Genomic DNA, 21,599 nt, shown 5'->3' on the forward strand with positions numbered 1-21,599 from the left:
TTCAAAAACAAGGACATTCCTAAGTGACCACCAAACTTTTGAACAGTAGTGTATGTACAGTCTGTGTGTGCCTCTGTGTGCGTCAGACTCGGGCAGACTGGCAACGTTCAGCTCAGTCTGACCTGAGCCACTACCTGAGCGGAGGGGCTCTGCTCATATTTTAGCTCCCTTTGTCTGTGACAAATGACTGAGCTCTAAAAGCCCTGTCCATGGTGCTGAAGGCTGCAGTGATGTATGAGGCGGGTCCTGTCTGATAAATCCTCCGTGTCACTCGGTCCCTGACAGACATTCATCATGTCTGGTATTTTTATGTTCGGGACTCCAGCATCGGATGCTTAATGAAACAAATATAATGCGATTTTCCGATTCCGACTGCTTTGGAGCGAGCTTTAACCGGCTGACTTCCCTTGCAGAGCGTTGTCATTGGGACATTGTGTCTTTCCGCTCTACATGACTGTCACACTGACTTTGCTGGGTTTGTTCAGACCACGGACCTCTGTCTAAAGAATGAACATGTCCCTAATGAGCCAGTTAATGAGGCTGTATTGGGTTGTATCTGGGAATAACAATGTAGGCTAAAATACATACAAACTCGTAAGATACAGTATATTCACATGGTGTTACAACAGGCATTTTTGCTTTTATATGAAACGCTGGGTGATCATTATCAAGGTTTCCTGGCAATATAAAGGTCAGGAACACAAAAGGTTGTATAGTGTTTTCATCAAGTGTGATGATTGTCATGTAGTGAGATAATAAAATTATTTCAGCACTCTGAAGAAAGGGGAGAGAGGGACTAACCCTATGATTGCAAAGAAACGTTGATGTTTATTACATTTTTTTCCTCAGCACAGATTCTTATCTCAGTCCCAGTTGTGCCCAGATATCACAGACAGTACAGTCAATATAAAAATGGCTTTTATAACTTTACACCCAAAGCAAGAACGCAATGTTTTTTTTAAAATGTTTATATGCCAAAAATACTAAGAATGTATTTTCACTAAAAGTACTTGAGATTAGCTTGTGAGTCTGCAGATATGACATGGCCTTGTTGATATTTCTCTGTAGTAGTTCTTGTGTACTTCCTGTGTACTTCTTGTGTAGTTCTTGTGGTAGGCACTTACCGGGGCATAACAACCCACTGAGCACAGACGTCAGTTCAACGTCTAGTTTTGATTTTCATTTGGTTGAGTTGTCAACTTGAATTCAACGTGAAATCAACAACAAATTCCACCATGTCATTGGATTTAGGTTGAAAGTTGGGGGGGGGGGGGGGGGGGCGAAATACCCTTTTATGTTGATGACATTTTCCCAGTCCAATCAGTTTTCCACGCTGATTCAACGTCATCACATTTCATTTTTTTGTTGTTGAAATTATGTGGAAACAATGTTGATTTAACCAGTTTTTGCCCAGTGGGGAAACCACAATCATTACTCTCTGGGAGATGTCAGGACAGACAATCACATTCAGACCATGAACTCACCATCAACTCAAGGTCTGCCTTTGTCAAGATTCTTAGATCCTTCTTCGAACACTTGCAAACAACCATTTCTTTAACACCCTATCTATATACTGTACCCATATGCAGTATCATTTTATTTAGCATAATGATGTTGTTATTAATGAGAGTCATTTGTTTCTGTCATTATTAATATCACACCAGTTTACTGTCCAGATATTACACCAGAGGATTTATGTTTACATTAGCAGATAGAATATATAACAATTTATCAATGAAAAAAACAAAAATCTTCTCTTTCTAAATAGAAAAAGGGTAATATTCATCAAAATTTTTACACCATAGTCATTATTATTGTCTATTCTACTACATAATTCCTCCGTTATAGACAGTTCTCATCTCTATCTCACCTATGGATGTTGTACAGCACAGACGCTATTGCTTGGGGACCACAAGGACAGTTCCACTATTCTTAACACATTAAACAGTCAATTACAAGAGAGAGAACACCATCGTCATCATATTCTCTTATTCTATCTGTACTCTGTGAAGAACCCAGGGATGTCGAACTGTGTGTTTTAGCAGGGAAAACGATCTCCCTGGTGATGTTAGCTTGATAAAGCAATTGAATTGTTATAAAGCCGCCACGTCAGATACTATGTTGTAACCAAGAGAGTGGTCTGTCTCCCTCCTACCGGTTACTCCTCAATTCAACGATGGTGTATATTTTTCCAGAATGTCAGAGTCAAAGCTAAAAGGAAGCCGATGCACATTTTTAAACAGTTACTGCAGGTTTCTCCTTTTTGTACGCTTTGTCCATTCTTTGCGATTGTGTGGTAAGCTCCACGGGGGTTTAGTTCTTTAAAAGGCATTGTCAGATACATTTATGACTGTGGGTTTCACTTCCACTGCAGTTGGCAGTCCGTTCCCTGAGATCCACAGCCTCGTAAAAGGAGAGTGCAGGCCGGCCACCTGCGTCAAAGACACTTTGGAGTGGCATTTCCTTAAATCCCCACAAAGGTGGTGGTTCCTCAGAGACACATAAATAAGCAGACAGGCCACTGAAATCACGGCGAGAAGCACACCAAAGACAGCAATTACTGCAGCGTGCCACTTTTCAGTGTCCTTGGCCGCCAGCTCTAATCCCTTTGTGGTGACATTGACACATTTGGTGTCGTGTTTGTAGAGGATGCCGCGGATGTCCACACACACCTTGTACTGAGTGGCGGGAGTCAGATGTGTGAGATTGTACACTTTCACATCAGACGGTACGCGTGCAGTGAATGCCATGGTCGGGTGGTTGGGGTCGGAAGCCTTGTACCACTTTATGTTAGGAGCCAGACCACCATGGGCGGCTTTCCAGGCCACCAGGACCGAGTTGGACTGCACTGATTTGATGTTGACGTCCAAAGAGCTGTTGGCAGGTCGGGGGAAGTATCCATCCACCTCCACAGAGACTGACTTTAGGTCTGCGCCGACCAGATTGTGGGCAACGCAGGTGTACAGTCCAGCCTCGTTCTCTGTTACATCGTAGATGTCAAACGTTCCCTCTGAGTGCATGTAGTATTTATCTGAAACGGTATTGGGCAGGACCCTGGTACCAGAAGGTGTGATCCAGTAGATGTCCGGTTCGGGTTCGGCAAAGGCCCGGCAGTGGAGCGATACAGAACTCCCGTTGTCGACGCTGACGTGCCCGGGCATGCTCTCAGGAGAGATGAGAGGCAGACAGATCTCTGTCATCTCCCTGAAGTGGACCTGCCGGACATGCTGGCCCTCATACTCGGGAGGCTCGACGCAGAAGAGTGAATCCGGTTCCATGAAGCGTATGTTGGTCTTGTTCATGTTCATCCAGCGGACCACACAGTCGCAGCGGATGGGGTTGCTGTGCATGCTCACCTCCCGCAGGTTGGGGAGGGACTCCACGGTAATCCTGTGTAGGGCGCTGAGTGCGTTCCCATTCAGCATCAATGTCTCCAGCCTGGGCAGTTTGTAGAAAGCATTGGGATGGATGTAAGAGAGCCTGGGGTTGTTGGTGGCCTCGATCTTAGTCAGTTCGGGGAGGTTGTTGAGGGCGAAGCTGTCGATAGAGACCAGTTCCGGCATGCTGTTAATGCCCAGCTCTTTGAGGTGGAGCATGTCTGCAAAATCTCCACGCTGTATCCTCCCTATGGGATTCTTGTTTAGATCCAGAAACTTGAGGTTCTTTAAGTTCCTCAGAGCTGCGTGCGGAACTTCGGGGAAGGTGTTGTCATAGAACGAGATGCTCTCCAAGTTGTCGAGGCCAGATAGAGCGCCGTCGGGTAACTGCGATAGGTTCATCCTGGTCAGAACTAGACTTCGGAGATTACGAAGTGGCTTGAAGTTCATGTCTTGAATGGAGGTGATCGGATTCTCCCCAATCATGAGTATTTCCAGATTGGGTATGGTGTCGAACCACTCACTACTGATCGTCTGCAGCTTGTTGGAGTTGAGGTGGAGCCGGAGGAGGTTGTGGAGACCCTGGAACGCCGTGGGAGAGATGGAGGAGATCAGGTTGTGGTTCATGTAAAGCTCCTGAAGGTTGGCCAGCTCTGCCAGACAGCTATCTGGCAGCTGGCGTATCCAGTTCTCTTCCATGTGCAAGGACAGCAGCTGAGGCAGCCGCCCGAGGTGGATGTCACTCATTGAGGATAAGTTGTTTTGCGACAAGTCAATCTCTGTGATGTTGGCCAGGTAATCCAAAGGTCTCTCAATCTTTGCAATGTTGTTGGTCTGCAGCAATAGCACTTGTGTGTCCGTTGGTAATCTCCCAGGCAGAGTGAAAAGTCCCAAGTCATTACAGTCAACAATTGGGGCCTCCATGTAGACGGAGCTCGGAGAGAACCAGGGTCTGATCTCACACACACATAGCTGAGGGCAATCGACTCTCTCCTCGGAGGCCAGAACAAAGGCAGTCATGGCAAGGCCCACCAAGAAACAATCTACAAATGACACGTCCTTCATATTGGCCCAATTCCCTCCAGTAAGTAATTGGTCTTTGTAGATTAAGTGGTCTGAGCTGTTAACTTCACAAATAATGAATAATTTGTTACTGTTGCTATAGCGACTGACTACCCCCCACTGGTAGGGAGGGTTTCCCAGGGGGCTTTTGTTTTGCTGTGGTTGTACTGGCGTCCAACCGCTCAATTTTCCCTCCTGGGCGTAAGGGTTGGAGTCAAGACTTCAGTCATACAGGCCCAAGTAGATAACAATGAACATATACCTCAGGAAACTACAGTCCTGCTAAGCACATCTGGGTTAGCCTCCATTAACGCTCTGCTTTCTTTTGAAGATGAATCACATCCATCTCTCAACGTCGTTACTAGCTGCCAGCATCGTCAAATGAGTCCATTCCCACCTGTAAAAGAAGAGAGGGAAATGTGAACACATTGACAGAAAACCTGGGTGCATCATACAAAGGGGATTTAGACATATTGACATTTGTTGTAGAGGCACAAGGATGCATGTTGACATTTACATTGCACGGCCCTTCAAGACACATCAGCATGGATTTAGATCTGCTTGACCTATTTCATATAATTTGGGGGCATCTCTGTGCCCTCCTGATATGGCATGAAAGGATAAATATAGGAGGATAGTGCCTTTAGAGTTAAAGCGAGAAGTATTTATTAAATTCTTAAATGGCAGATTGCATAGGCTTAAAGGGATACTTTAGGATTTTGGCAATGAAGCCCTTTATCTCCTTCCCCAGAGTCAGATGAACTCGTGGATACCATTTTTTATGTCTCAGCTTGCATTTTGAAAAAAAGTTGCTAACTACCACTGATATTGGGCGATTAGGCCTAGCTCGCAGTCTGCGAGTGCGATGGGGTTGAGGTCAGGGCTCTGTGCAAGCCAGTCAAGTTCTTCCACAACCAATCTCTACAAACCATTTCTGTATGGACCTCGCTTTGTGCACGGGGGAATTGTCATGCTGAAACAGGAAAGAGCCTTCCCCAAACTTTTGCCACAAAGTTGGAAGCACAGAATTGACTACAATGCCATTGTATGGTGTAGCATTAAGACTTCCCTTCACTGGAACTTCAGTGTCCTAGCCCGAACCATGAAAACAGCCACAGACCATTATTCCTCCTCCGCCAAACTTTACAGTTAGCACTATGCATTGGGGCAGGTAGCGTTCTCCTGGCATCCGCCAAACCCAGATCCGTCCACCGGACTGGCAGATGGTGATGATTGATTCATCAATCCAGAGAACGTGTTTCCACTGCTCCAGAGTCCAACGGCGGCAAGCTTTACACCACTCCAGCCGACGCTTGGCATTGAGCATGGTGATCTTAGGCTTGTGCACGGCTGCTTGGCCATGGAAACCCATTTCATGAAGCTCCCGACAAACAGTTATTGTGCTGATGTTGCTTCCAGAGGCAGTTTGGAACTCGGTAGTGAGTGCTGCATCTGAGAACAGATTACTTTACGCGCTACGTGCTTCAGCACTCGGCGGTCCCGTTCTGTGAGCTTGTGTGACCTACCACATCGCGGCTGAGCCGTTGTTGCTCTTAGACGTTTCCACTTCATAATAACAGCACGTATAGTTGACCGGGGCAGCTGTAGCAGGGCAGAAATTTGACGAACTGACTTGTTGGAAAGGTGGCATCCTATAACAGTGCCACTAATTTGAAGGGGTGTGCACGTACTTTCTATACAAAATGTATATCACCAGGGGAAACATATTTTATTTTAAACATGAAACAAATGAAGTAAAAAGTACAATTTTCATTTAAAAGTACTGACTGTTTATCAGCGTGTACTCTTGCTGCGTTTCTGTTTCCTGTTTCCTCTCTATGCTCACCTCTCCACAGTTAGGCTGCTGCTCTTTATCATTTGTCATACATAAACACTTTTCACTGAACGGATGGGTTTGACGGTGCTTGTCATAACCTGGGCTGCAGAGCAACAAAACGCCAGACAGAGCCACAAGACGGAGAGAAGAAAGACGGAACGGGGGAAAGAGAGAGAGGAGGGGTGCACTGCACCGGAGACATTCCATCATCCTCATTTCTGTTTCCACTCCAGTGCTCCGAGACGACGATGGAGATGAGAAAGTCCGAACGGTGCTACAAAAACACTGCAGTCAGCCCCAATGGCAAAACAGGCCAAGAGTTCATTTCTCAAGCCACAGTTGGAGTGTATGGCTGAGGTAGGTTTTGGATGAGGTGGGGAGGGAGAGAGAGAGAGAGAGAAAGCGACCAGAGAGGGTGGGGGGTATTCTTTTTCAAATCACCTGGCACTTTAATAAGTGGAATACCCAGAGCATTCTGAAAACCATGGTTACCCTCTCTTTCCCTCGGGCAGCATTGACTCTCATTGTATAGCTCTGTGCTTAATATTCAGGACCTTCCTTTCTCTTAAAACTGTAATTTCCTTCTATGGTGTTTCGGTTCTTACACCCTGCTTACTCTTGTTCCTGTGTTTACTAATCACAATTAGAGACACCTTAATGTGTTTGGGCTAAACGTTATTGCATCCACCTCATGTTCCATCACAGTGGGTAGCCGTTGTCGGTCCCTTAGGGTCTGGTGCCTTGTTATGCTGTTAATCACCCACCCTGCCTGCTAATTGGCTAAATGAGACATTATTTGGATATGACTTCCATTGGGTGATCAATATCTTTGTGAGCCAACGGGGCCCCTTCACAGCGGTCACAAAATGGAGGCTGGAAAATACCGGTAGCAGCCTGAACGAGGAATCAGAGGTCTGTAAAAAATAAGAAGAAAAAAGAGCTGCCGCACATTATATTAAATGGAGCATTACCTTCTTCCTGGATTCCTTCAGATTTGGCAAGGTGATATGGAATCCGAATGTCGGAACGGTTAGCAAGGTAGCCTACAGTACTGAGGTGTTGATTGTACAATGGAACAAAGGGCTATTTTCATATCCATTTAATGTCCGTGCTTAAAATCCCTCCTACACAGTGTATGATTGTATTGAGGTTAGTTGTTGACTCAAATGGCGTGGTGCGCCTGGATAACATAACAGCGTTGCTCAGTACTTACTCACGTGTGAGCAAATCTGAGTTATGATAATCACAACTTGATTCATGAAAATTGATGTTTTGCCCTCCAATTTATTCCTGGTTGCGTTCACACCATGCATAATATTTTCTTAGCCTCTCCCGTTGTGTAATGACAAGAGGGTTAGAATTATTACACACACTGCAGCACTGTTGCACTACCTCCACATATAATCATAGATCATAAAGGTTTTTACCCTTCACTTTTGGACAAGGTTAAGCTACCTGAGGACCAGCACTTTAGGGATGCCAGATTTTCTGTTGAATGAGTGTGCATTGAGCATCCTACTTCATAAATGAATTGAAACATCCCAAAGAATGACGAGAGATTGCCGTTATTGGTGATGTGCTCTTTTGTCATACTGCTTCATCAACAATAAGCTTAAACATTTAAAGACAGCTCTTATGAACTGAACCTAATTCAACTCCCATGCCCTCTGCTTTTATGCTGATGGTGACCACTTTCATATTAGCACCTAAATGCATAAATTACTTCAACATTATGTCTGTAACTTAACAACGTTAAGTAAGTTCACTTATTAATGTTTCATTCATGTCCCAACGGTGAGGAGACTGTCTCCGTGCTCGGCTGCTCTACTATTCAACAGAACATTAAGAGACATTAGTCTGGGGACAGAGAAATGGGGAATTGGAGCTGACACCGACAGAACTTTCAAGCGAAGCTAGAGTATTTTAAATGTTTAGGACACTGCCAGTTTCATAAGACCATAGTGTAAAAGATACGATGATACGAAATCCATCGCTAGGTTTAAATAGCCTATTCAGAGGTATTCAGTCTCCTAGCCTTATAATCCCAAACGTGAAAAAGTAAACATGTTGTAAATACTACACCACGCAGTGTGTAAGGGATGAATATACAGTGCCTTGCAAAAGTATTCAACCCCTTGGCATTTTTCCTATTTTGTTGCATTTACAATCTGTATTTTAAATAGATTTTTATTTGGATTTCATGTAATGGACATAGACAAAATAGTCACAATTGGTGAAGTGAAAAAACAAAACAACGGAATAGTGGTGTGTGCATATGTATTCACCCCCTTTGCTATGAATCCCCTAAATAAGACCTGGTGCAACCAATTCCATTCAGAAGTCACATAATTAGTTAAATAAAGTCCACCTGTGTGCAATCTAAGTGTCACATGATCTGTCACATGATCTCAGTATATATACACCTGTTCTGAAAGGCCTCAGAGTCTGCAACATCACGAAGCAAAGGGCATCACCAAGCAAACAGTACTATGAAGACCAAGGAGCTCTCCAACGGAGCTCTCCAAACAGTTGTGGAGAAGTACAGATCAGGGTTGGGTTATAAAAGAATATATCCGAAACTTTGAACATCCCACAGTGCACCATTAAATCCATTATTAAACATTTGAAAGAATATGTCACCACAACAAACTTGCCAAAACGCCCACCAAAACTCACGGACCATGCAAGGACGGCATTAATCAGAGAGACAAAAGATAACCCTAAAGGAGCTGCAAAGCTCCACAGCGGATATTGGAGGATCTGTCCATAGGACCACTTTAAGCCGTACACTCCACAGAGCTGGGCTTTACAGAAGAGTGGCCAGAAAAAAAAGCAAACATGTTTGGTGTTCGCCAAAAGGCATGTGGGAGACTCCCCAAACATATTGAAGAAGGTACTCTGGTCAGATGAGACTAAAATTGAGCTTTTTGGCCATCAAGGAAAACGCTATGTCTGGCGCAAACCCAACACCTCTCATCACCCTGAGAACATCATCCCCACAGTGAAGCATGGTGGCAGCATCATGCTGTGCGGATGTTTTTCATCGGCAGGGACTATGAAACTGGTTAGAATTGAAGAAATGAGGGATCGCGCTAAATACAGGGAAATTCTTGAGGGAAACCTGTTTCAGTCTTCCAGAGATTTGAGACTGGGATGGAGGTTCACCTTCAGCAGGACAATGACCCTAAGCATACTGCTAAAGCAACACTTGAATGGTTTAAGGGAAACATTTAAATGTATTGGAATGGCCTAGTCAAAGCCCATACCTCAATCCAATTGAGAATCTGTGGTATGACTTAAAGATTGCTGTACATCAGTGGAACCCATCCAACTTGAAGGAGCTGGAGCAGTTTTGCCTTAAAGAATGGGCAAAAATCCCAGTGGCTAAATGTGCCAAGCTTATAGAGACATACCCCAAGAGACCCCAAGAGAGTTGTAATTGCTGCAAAAGGTGGCTCTACAAAGTATTGACTTTGGGGCGGGTGAATAGTTATGCACGCTCAAGTTTTCTGTTTTTTTTTGTCCTATTTCTTGTTTGTTTTACAATGAAACATATTTTTGCATCTTCAAAGTGGTCGGCATGTTGTTTAAATCAAATGAAACCAACCCCCCAAAAATCAATTTTAATTCCAGGTTGTAAGGCAACAAAGTAGGAAAAATGCCAAGGGGGTGAATACTTTCGCAAGCCAATGTACTCTAGCTACTGTAAACTACAAACAGTATAGCCTGCAATAGCATATGTGGCAAAGGGCTCGTACAATTAACTACTGTGCCTAGTCCAGGATTCAAGAGTTTACTGCACCGTACTAACATGTCAGTGTGAAATCAGGTCAAGCTGGGTTTTCCCCCGTTCAATACGGAGTTAATTTCCCCCCACAATACAGTTAATTTCCCCCACAATACACTGTTCAATTACCAGTAGTCAACAGGAAGCAATGGAGGAAATATCTAGGAAAAAAATGACTGCCAGGGTATCAATACCATCACATTAACCTCCAGTGACCCGAGGAAGTCGTAATGGCATTAAAAACCTTAGCACAAGACAGATGAGGGAAATCAGCCATAACCCATTTAAGCTGAGGTGAAAACAAGAGTTCCAAGGAACAAAGAGGGGAGGATGGAAAACTGGAGCTTGTTTGGCGTTAAGTGGCAATAACTTGCATAACGCCTGCGGTTCTCAGACAAAGAGGAATGCGGTTAATACCGAAGCCAAATGGAATTATAAGATGGATGCTCCTAATCAGAGTCCTGATGCAGTGCAGCATCAACAGAACGATATGGCAAAGGGAGAGAGAAATATAAATCTGGATTTGTCCCTACTGCTTCCAATGTGTCCAGGCCAGTGGCACATATACTCCCCTATGTACTAAAACTTTTCATTTGGCTCTTCGCTCCAGCATTTTGGATTTGAGATCAAATCTTTTATATGAGGGGACAGTACATAATGTCACCTTTTATTTTAGGGTATCTTCATACATATCTGTTTGATCGTTTAGAAGTGAAATCCCTTCATGTATCTAGTCCACAAATGGGTACCAAATACTAAACTTTTGACTAAATGTAATACACTATAAATACACTTGTCCAAATATTTATGACACCTTCAAATGAGGGGACGAGATGCATATCTAGTCGTGAGGGCCCTAGGGCGGCTGAATCAAGTGCACCGCCCGACAACAGTGTAAGACGAACACAAAATGTAGGCATGCAAGGCTTTATCATTGTAGTTTTTTACAGAAATGTTTGGTGATCGATTAGGATTGCCTTGTCAAATGCCTTGGTGACCGTTGCGTTACACCATGCCAACAGACGATAGCTTCCTCTCCAGAGTACATCCCCAATGATTTCTAGAACACAAACACATGTTCTGATTCTGACAACTGTTTTGATGGGCCCTAGAAACCGCTGAGTTGGACCAGAGCCAGAACCCATATGGGTAAAGCGGCATTTTTTAACATTTTTTATTCGTCATTGGCTTTGATACTCTGATTGGTTAGAGATGATCCAATTAATGATGACTTTGTTTTGTGCAACAACCCTCGTTCTCACGTCACCACAAGTTACTTCAACGATGGCAGTCTCAGAACTGAAGTATGTCGCGAACATAGAGCAGAGGAAGAATTCAGTTCAGCCGAGCAGAGAGCTGGGCTCCTCCTGACTCATGCCGCTGTGGCTCATCTCATCATCAAGCAGTCAGCCTGCACTGTTAGCTTGGTAGCTAGCTGCTTGTTTGAAGTGAATTCGAAACCCTAGCCTGCGGAGGTCGTGTGGGGTCAAGTGGAGATGAGGGGGGATCTGGAGATGATTACTTTGGAACATGTACCCGTCACTTGTTTATACCAATCTACCGTATTTATAAGTATGGAGGTAGAAAGGGGATGTTGCAGTACATGAACAAAATGTTCTGTACTGACATTAAGTTGGGGTAAATTAGGCTGGGGTCGAGAGGCAAGGAGATTGAGATCATTATTTTGGTAGTGTGCAGTCGCTAGTTGATATGTTGTAAGAAATTAAAGGTACTGTCTTACGTATGAAATAAACATCACATTCTGTTCTGATCACGGGTTAGAAAAACTCCCGGAATGTACAGTAGATTCCCAGAAGGAAACAATGGATGCGCTGCATCTATCGTAGGTGTTGAAAGGGAACATACTGGCCCTCAGGGATATGATTATGTAGCCTGTACCATTTAGCCGGTAACAAGGAAGTATAGTATCTGCTGAAAGGTAGACATTACCCTGGCAGGGCTAAAACGGTTTCCCTGACATAAAGGTCATACGTAATTGCAAAATAGGGCATCAGAGGAATTGCCTCTTTTTTTGCAGGAGAAATGGCCTGTGTATTTAAGAAATGGTTCACAGGAATTCTGATCCATTGGTTATAATCATCAAAGGCTCTCTCTTCACCCCTCCTCTCTCTCTCTCTCTCTTCCTCTCCGCGCTCGCTCTCTCTAATATCTCCCTTCCCTTCTCTCTTCTCATCCTACTTCCCGCGTTTCTTCTCCCCCTCTCTCTCTCTCTCTCTCTCTCTCTCTCTCTCTCTCTCTCTCTCTCTCTCTCACACACACACACTCTCCCTCTCTCTTTCTCTCACCTGCTCTTGCCTTTCTCTATATTGCCCATTTTCTTCTCTCTTCTCATCCTGCTTTCTTTCATTCTTCTCTTCCCCAGATGAAACCAACCCCTATAGTGGGTTCCTCTCCTCTCCATCTCCACTCCTTCCCTCTTCTCCATTCAACCCATTAGCATCATTATCTCCAATAGAGGAAAGTTAATGTGTGTGTCCCCCCCTGCCCCTGATTCCCTCCCGGTCTCCATGTCTGTCTGCCTGGCTGGCTAAGTGCTGCATGGATAAGCCGCTTGGTGGGTGGCTTTGTGAGTCTCCTGTCCCTTCCCCTGCCCTTCAACTCATTGATTTGCCATTACACGTTTTTTTCTAAGGTAAGGGGAGAGTCCATTAAACGCTGTCTACTATGCAGTGTGTGTGCATAATTAAGTTTTGTGTGGTGGTGTGAAAAGGGGGAAACGTTTCCCCTTATACCTGCTCTCGCATGGCCGCAAATCAGCAGCGAGTCAACAGTTAACGTGGAATCAATGTTCCAAATGAACCACAGGGCACCCCAGGTCTGAGCTCAGCCTAGCTCAGCCGCGTGCCTCTCTCGCTCTACAGCCAGTGCCCTTGGGCTGAGTAAGGGAGAACAAGAGAACACACATACAAAATCACATGCACACAAACATTTTCCTACAGGCAACTACAGACCACACGAGAACGGACACATGCATGCATGCAAAAGCAGGCACACACACACACACACACACACACACACACACACACACACACACACACACACACACACACACACACACACACACACACACACACACACACACACACACACACACACACACACACACACACACACACACACACACACACACACACACACACACACGTGTATAACCACACGTGCACGAGAAAGTTAGCCCATCTGAATGACAGAATAAGGCATCCTTTTATAATCCCGCTAAATCAGCCATCGATAAGTTCCAAAGCATGGCGAACACGCCAAACACTTATTTATCTCCCTAGTAGATAACCGTACTCTCCCTGTCACTCATCTGCATTATTCTCCTCGTGGTTGTTAGCCAGAATGAAAGGAGACCGAGATTTCACTCAAAGTCAGAAGGAAATTGAATCTGCAGGTGCAAATGTGGCCTGTTTCCTCCCTCGGAGATAGATGCACAGCTATCTATATTTATATGAATAATATATCTATCTGGTCAAGAGGCCATGAGTCTGCAGGGACGAGGTTTCCTTCAGCAGACAGAATCAATCTTTATACACCACTGGAATTCATTTAATTTCAGCCCGGCCAGCTTTACTATGATTTTATGGCTCTGATAGGCTGTGTAGGCCTTCTCTGTAAATAAGAATGAGTTCTTAACTGACTTGCCTAGTTAAATGAAGGTTGAAAAAAACATTATAAGGTATTCTAGGGTACCTACTGTTTCCATTCACCTTGGCTCAGAAGAGGCCTGAACAGGCCTGGGGCTCCTGAGTGGCGCAGTGGTCTAAGGCATCTCAGTGCAAGAGGTGGCACTACAGTACCTGGTTTAAATCCAGGCTGTATCACATCAAGCTGTGATTGGGAATCCCATAAGGCGGTGCACAATTGGCCCAGCATCGTCCGGGTTAGGCCGTTGTCTTAAATAAGAATTTGTTCTTTAACTGGCTAGTTAAAGAAAAGAATTGGCACCTGGAAATGCAAAATGGTTTGCTACATCATGTATGTCCTTGGGCTCGGTAGAGGTATGTCTTTACTGATGTTGGGTACGGTGCACATGTACACCCCTCCGTATATATTTGGACAGTCAAGCTCAAATTACAAAGGTATATACTCCAGCATGCTGGATTTGAAATCAAGTGTTTGATATGAGGCGACAGTATAGACTGTCACCTTTAATTTGAGGGTATTTTCATACATATCTGTCCTACCATTGAGAAATTAAAGCACTTTATGTTGTTAGTCGCCCCCCCGTGTGAAGAATTCACTCTTCTCTCGCAAATTCTCCCTTTTTTTACGAGGCAAGTCCGTCAGTTAAGAACAAGTTTTTATTTACAATGCCAGCCTACCAGGGAACAGTTAGTTAACTGCCTTGTTCAGGAGCAGAACGACAGATTGTTGACCTTTCAGGTTACTGGCCCAACACTCTAACCACTAGGCTACCTGCCATAGTGGTTATGGTGTATCAAAGTTTAGTATTTGGTCCTATATTTCTTGAACGCAATGACTACATCAAGCTTGTGACTCTACAAACTCAGATGCAACATTGTACATTTTAGCTTCACTATCCAAACACATACGGAGTGTATGTGTCTGTGTGTGCGTAATTGTGCATGCATGTCAACTGTACGCGTGTGTCTGGGTGGGTGTGCAAGTCTATGATTTATTTTGTACCTTTATTTAACTAGGCAAGTCAGTTAAGAACAAATTCTTATTTTCAATGACGGCCTAGGAACAGTGGGTTAACCGCCTGTTCAGGGGCAGAACGACAGATTTGCACCTTGTCAGCTCGGGAGTTTGAACTTGCAACCTTCCGCTTACTAGTCCAACGCTCTAACCACTAGGCTACCCTGCCGCCCCATGGTGCATATGTCCGCGTCTCCAGACATCCATCACTCTGTCTGGGTAGCACACGATTGCGCGACTGCCTGGATTTTAGCCCAATCCAGTCTCAGTGGTATCGTGTCACTCCTAAGCAATAGCTTCTCATTAGTGTATCCAGGACTACACATATTCATCTCAAATATTTACGGGACAGATCGAAAAGCAAAGCACAGCAGCAATCCTCAGATGTCTCTCCTCTATTTGAAAAGGCTATTTGCATATGTCCCTCTTACCATGCTCCCTCTGATTAAACATCTATATTCCCTGAGACTTCAGGAGTTCCCTTTCAACGGATGGAAGGGTATCGCTACACTTCCAACGACATTTTCAGACTAGATTAGAAAAGCTGAAATGCCATTGATTGCGGGTAAACAACAATACTTCGATTTTGAATTCATACCTGCTTTTCTTAGCGTGTGCCCAACCCAAATATGTTTGTAACCAGGAGGCTATCAGCTATGGAAGGCCTGCTTACTGTACTGTATGCTTGAATGCTCTGAACTCTTCCCTGTAGCTGTCTGCCTGCACCACTGTTTCCATGCTGTGTATTCAGGTATCAGAATCAAACCAGGGGCTTCTTGTAATACATCATTATGCAACTAACAATTAATTAGGCGCTGTGTATTTTGACATTGAGTATAGGACTGAGAGTTAAACCCACACATCTTTGCTCCTCCTCATAGATAGATAGCCTGGAAAATTGTACTCGGGCTACATGTATGTTGTCCTCTGAATACATACACCCACACACTGGCACTCATCACTGTATTAAGCTATTGTGTGAGGAAAAACCTATTTAAATCCTGTTTCACATAGGCCCTATGTAATGTAGTCCTTAACAAGATCAATAGAGCTGTTTACACTGTACTCTACTGCAAGAGTTATTGGGTAAAAAGCAATGATCTATTTTGAACTAAATGAAATCACCATTTGACTCGAGGATTGTTATTCCCACCTGAGAGGGAGAAGTAGTTGCATGTTCAGGGCTCTGATTCTTCAAATCCCAGGCTAGACACCTAAGCATTGCAGCTGAACTCTGTAACGTGAATAGAAATGCCTGTTTAAAGAGAAGGTGAAAATAGACGGGTTTTGCGGACAGCATCACAAAAATGATGCGCGTGCATTCGATGTGTGTTGTTATGACTCTTACTGGTCAGATAGCCAGCAACAATGACAAGAAGCTGCCGTGTGGGGAATCGTAGGTGGCTCGTTTCAGCTTGTTCTATCTTGTTATTGATACCATGTCTTGTTTTGAGGTGTTTTGACTGATGTCATGTCTATGCTAATATGGCTAAAAATCCGCTTATGAGCTAACCAACAACGGTAAGGATACATTTGAGAAACAACAAGTGCTCATTGTGAAAATGCATTTATGTTTCCAATAAACATTTGGAGACTAAATACAGTTTAAATGTTGTTAACAGTCTAAGCCAACGCCGTCTGGTTTGTCCCTTGTTGCTAAACAACCAACCCGTCTACAGACAGACACAGAGCTCCGGTGACATCAAAATCTAAGGTGAACATGTAATGTACAGTAGACTAGGCTAAATATGAATTGTGCTACATGGAGACAGGCTACTGTGCTACGCTGTGCTATACAGAGCTACAGGATGAGTTGGCCTTGGAAAGGCGTGCCAAGCACCGTTTGGTCTGCCGTTTTCTCACCACAGGATGAAGATGGTCTCCATCAGAGGCAAATTACAATGACGAAAGAGTGGTTAGATTTCATGGTGAGCATTGAGCAATGCTATGTCATTTCATATTGAATGGCTGTTGGTTGGGCTTCTGTTTGAAAGCCTAACCAATGGGTTCTCGACCCATTGTGCCCATGTTCAATATAAGCAGCATTAGCTTTCAGAAGCAACCAGGTAGACTGTTTCACTGATACAGCAACAAGGTCAACACTGTCAATGGACAACTGTGCCTCATATATAGGAAACATTATAGTACGCCTTACATGGTGACTTCTCATTTGAATATTCCATGAGCGTTGGAGAGGTTAGAGTTTGGAGAGAGAGAAAGAGAGAGAGGGAGAGAAACGCCCCAAATGCAGTTAAAGGATTAGAGACTCGCTGCTTCTCTCTCCAGATCCTGCAAGGTGTAGGAGGTCAGGCTCCGGGGATCGGGGATATGTGGTTCTGTGATTGCGTGACAAGTGTCATTACGCAAAAGCTCCGGATGCAACATGCAGATATGGTGCTGAAGCCTATGGATCTGATGCACGATGCATCGTGTGTGTGTGTGTGTGTGTGTGTGTGTGTGTGTGTGTGTGTGTGTGTGTGTGTGTGTGTGTGTGTGTGTGTGTGTGTGTGTGTGTGTGTGTGTGTGTGTGTGTGTGTGTGTGTGTGTGTGTGTGTGTGTGTTGCGTGCAGCCCGGGGATAGGCCTATTAGTGCTTTCGTGGCAGGTAGCTACTGAGAACGGGTTCTCTTTGATTGCAACAGGATGATTCAACCGAGAGCAAAGCGAGAGGGGAGGGAGAGTTAGCCACCATTCTGAGAGTTTCTAGACGTGTCTTGTGTGCGCGCTCTCTAAATGCATCAGCAACAGGACCTGCATCAAGCATACATTTATGCACAAATCCACCTGCTTTACAAAAATATATATATTCGACGTCGTATCTTTTTGGTGTGATTTCATTCATAATCCATTTCCATCCTAAAGCACATTCTGCATAGTTGCGCAAAAGCTTTCCTGCGTCTGAAGGTTCGAGAACAATCAGTAGCCTTCCAAGCTGTCATGCATGTCCGATTGTTACATTTGCAGTAAAACATAATGATAACCATTTTCATACATAATGTTTTATATAGCTTAGCAACACCTTTCTTGTTATGCTAGTATTTACTGTGTCGTCAAAGCCTTTCAGCAAACCAGATATTTCCCGTTAACTTCTTGTAAATCCGTACTGCAATAGTGGCGATATAGAATATGCCCCACATATCTGCTCTCTCGATGACAGAAAAAATATTGGGGAAAGGGGGGAACTCACCCGCAATAGTCATCTTCTCCCATCGACCGATAAGTATTCCCTATAACCCCATCTAGCGCACTGGTCCAGAGACGGAGGAGAGAGAGCGCGCAAAACAGACAAGCCTAGACGGCGGTTTATTATTTTTACACAGTTGGAGAGAGACCAGCTCCAGATTTTCCTTCTTCCCAGTGTTGTTCCCTATCAGAAAACCGAAAGTCCACAAGCAGAGATAGCTGTTTGGTTGGTAGAAGAGCCTCTATCCCCCGTGTCCTTTTCCACGGTGGTTAACGGCGCATCTCCCCCTCGATCAGCTGTCACAGAGACATGGTGCTTTCTGCTCAACACTCATTAATATCAGAACTACCTCCGCTCTCCAGAGAACAGCCAATAGCGTTGGAGATCCAGGCACGGCGCTCGCAGCATCCCGAGTCTGGTTGGCTGAATTCACCCGTCTGTCCTTTCTTCGACCCTCTCTCCCAGGGAGTCTTGAAGCAATAAGGAGGGAAATGAGATGAGGGTGCAGGAAGAAAATGGATATCTGTTCCTATTAGAGCTCGCGCTCGATTGAGTCCCAGGGGGGTTTGAACACATTGTTCTACAAAAGGATGTTCCTGCTGGGTTAGAGGAAGCTCCATTACTGTATGGTTTACCAGTGGTTTGGAACAGGTTTGGAACCCTCTGTGCATCAAGGCCTAGAGAAATTTAGGACATGTTGCTATCCATTTGGTGCCATCTTGTCATAACATGCAGTTATTAAACAGTTACTGTTTTATAATAAGTCCTGGAATTAATAATGTAAAACATCATTAAGTTTCTCATAATGAGAAGTGCATGACTTCTAAAGTGCCCTTACTTTGTATAGGCTTCAGTGGCCACAATCCCCCTAGCTTTCAGAAAGGAGCCAACTCAATTTTCAGGGATGAATAAATTGTGAAGGAAGTTGTCCTTAAGCTGGCTTCGCACTTTTACCGCCCATGCTCAGACCTTCAACGTTGACCCAGGGGACTGCACACACACACACACACACACACACACACACACACACACACACACACACACACACACACACACACACACACACACACACACACACACACACACACACACACACACACACACACACACACACACACACACACACACACACACACACACACACACACACAGTAAAACTCTCAATGGGGTGAATGGCAGTCACTTTTTTGTGGTGCATGACTGATAGGGGAGAGTGAGGTAAATTGAACCAAAGTGTTAGTTGAGCCACCCCTTGTTTCTAAACCATACACAAAATGAAACATGTGACCAAATACACTACTGGTCAAAAGTTTTAGAACACCTACTCATTTCAAACTAATTTTTAACTACTCATTTTAAACTATTATTTTAAACTATTTTCTACATTGTGGTATAATAGTGAAGACATCAGAACTATGAAATAACACATATGGAATCATGTAGTAGCCAAAAAAGTGTTAAACAAATCAAATATATTTTAAATATTAGAGATTCGTCAAATAGCCATCCTTTGTCTTGGTGACAGCTTTGCACACTCTTGGCATTCGCTCAACCAGCTTCTTGAGGTAGTCACCTGGAATGCATTTCAACTAACAGGTGTGCCTTCTTAAAAGTTCATTACAGTTTTTTTCAATTGCTAACAAGCATCGGTCAATACTGAAGACACTTTTTCAAAACTCTTAACACAGTCTGCATTACCAACATGCATATTGGCCAAACAGTCTCACCTCCAAAACTCACTCAAACCGCCAAAATAAGCTTGTTCGACCATAACACTGGCAACAATTCTCAATCAGAAAGCATGCATTGTCACTCATAACACACTGACCTAAAAAACTATTCTCTTTGAAGTTTGAATGATTTTTCACATAAAACAATGTTTCATTATATAATAAGAATAACACCTTTTAACTTGATTGACTGTACTAAAGTATATGTAATAAGAATGAATCAGAAATACAGCAATTTGCTTCAATAGCCTTTATTTTTTCTGTATCTTTGCATATAGAAATGTACTTGTGAAAATAAAAAGTTTAAACAAAAAACAAATTCCTGAAATTTCAGGGCTGCAATAACAATTACAAAAAAACATGTATAGTATAACACTCATACTGTACAGTACTGTGAGGGGTCTAGTTCTCATCAACATGTATAGCATAACACTCATACTGTACAGTACTGTGAGGGTTCTAGTTCTCATCAACATGTATAGTATAACACTCATACTGTACAGTACTGTGAGGGTTCTAGTTCTCATCAACATGTATAGTATAACACTCATACTGTACAGTACTGTGAGGGTTCTAGTTCTCATCAACATGTATAGCATAACACTCATACTGTACAGTACTGTGAGGGTTCTAGTTCTCATCAACATGTATAGTATAACACTCATACTGTGCAGTACTGTGAGGGGTCTAGTTCTCATCAACATGTATAGTATAACACTCATACTGTACAGTACTGTGAGGGGTCTAGTTCTCATCAACATGTATAGTATAACACTCATACTGTACAGTACTGTGAGGGTTCTAGTTCTCATCAACATGTATAGCATAATCACTCACACTGTGCAGTACTGTGAGGGTTCTAGTTCTCATCAACATGTATAGTATAACACTCATACTGTACAGTACTGTGAGGGTTCTAGTTCTCATCAACATGTCTAGTATAATCACTCATACTGCACAGTACTGTGTGGGTTCTAGTTCTCATCAACATGTATAGCATAATCACTCACACTGTGCAGTACTGTGAGGGGTCTAGTTCTCATCAACATGTATAGCATAACACTCATACTGTACAGTACTGTGAGGGTTCTAGTTCTCATCAACATGTATAGTATAACACTCATACTGTACAGTACTGTGAGGGTTCTAGTTCTCATCAACATGTATAGTATAACACTCATACTGTACAGTACTGTGAGGGTTCTAGTTCTCATCAACATGTATAGCATAACACTCATACTGTACAGTACTGTGAGGGTTCTAGTTCTCATCAACATGTATAGTATAACACTCATACTGTGCAGTACTGTGAGGGGTCTAGTTCTCATCAACATGTATAGTATAACACTCATACTGTACAGTACTGTGAGGGGTCTAGTTCTCATCAACATGTATAGTATAACACTCATACTGTACAGTACTGTGAGGGTTCTAGTTCTCATCAACATGTATAGCATAATCACTCACACTGTGCAGTACTGTGAGGGTTCTAGTTCTCATCAACATGTATAGTATAACACTCATACTGTACAGTACTGTGAGGGTTCTAGTTCTCATCAACATGTCTAGTATAATCACTCATACTGCACAGTACTGTGTGGGTTCTAGTTCTCATCAACATGTATAGCATAATCACTCACACTGTGCAGTACTGTGAGGGTTCTAGTTCTCATCAACATGTATAGTATAACACTCATACTGTACAGTACTGTGAGGGTTCTAGTTCTCATCAACATGTATAGCATAACACTCATACTGTACAGTACTGTGAGGGTTCTAGTTCTCATCAACATGTATAGCATAACACTCATACTGTACAGTACTGTGAGGGTTCTAGTTCTCATCAATATGTATAGTACAATCACTCATACTGCACAGTACTGTGAGGGTTCTAGTTCTCATCAACATGTATAGCATAATCACTCATACTGTACAGTACT

General features: G+C 43.5%; 1 protein-coding gene across 1 annotated transcript; it reads right to left on the minus strand.

Annotated features, from left to right (window-relative positions):
• Positions 1-803: 803 nt before the first annotated feature.
• Positions 804-18,239, minus strand: LOC124013628 (leucine-rich repeat neuronal protein 3-like). The gene is made up of 2 exons (XM_046327965.1): positions 17,933-18,239; positions 804-4,836 (listed from the first exon to the last, which is right to left on the minus strand). The coding sequence occupies exon 2, from the start codon at positions 4,440-4,442 to the stop codon at positions 2,322-2,324; it is 2,121 nt and encodes a 706-aa protein (XP_046183921.1). The 5' UTR covers positions 4,443-4,836; positions 17,933-18,239; the 3' UTR covers positions 804-2,321.
• Positions 18,240-21,599: the final 3,360 nt, after the last annotated feature.

This window comes from Oncorhynchus gorbuscha, linkage group LG25 (genome assembly GCF_021184085.1).
Source record: "Oncorhynchus gorbuscha isolate QuinsamMale2020 ecotype Even-year linkage group LG25, OgorEven_v1.0, whole genome shotgun sequence".
Taxonomy (NCBI): Eukaryota; Metazoa; Chordata; class Actinopteri; order Salmoniformes; family Salmonidae; genus Oncorhynchus; species Oncorhynchus gorbuscha.

Coding starts and splice junctions, on each gene's coding strand:
- LOC124013628 (XM_046327965.1), bottom strand. CDS start 4,442: ATGAAGGACGTGTCATTTGTAGATTGTTTCTTGGTGGGCCTTGCCATG.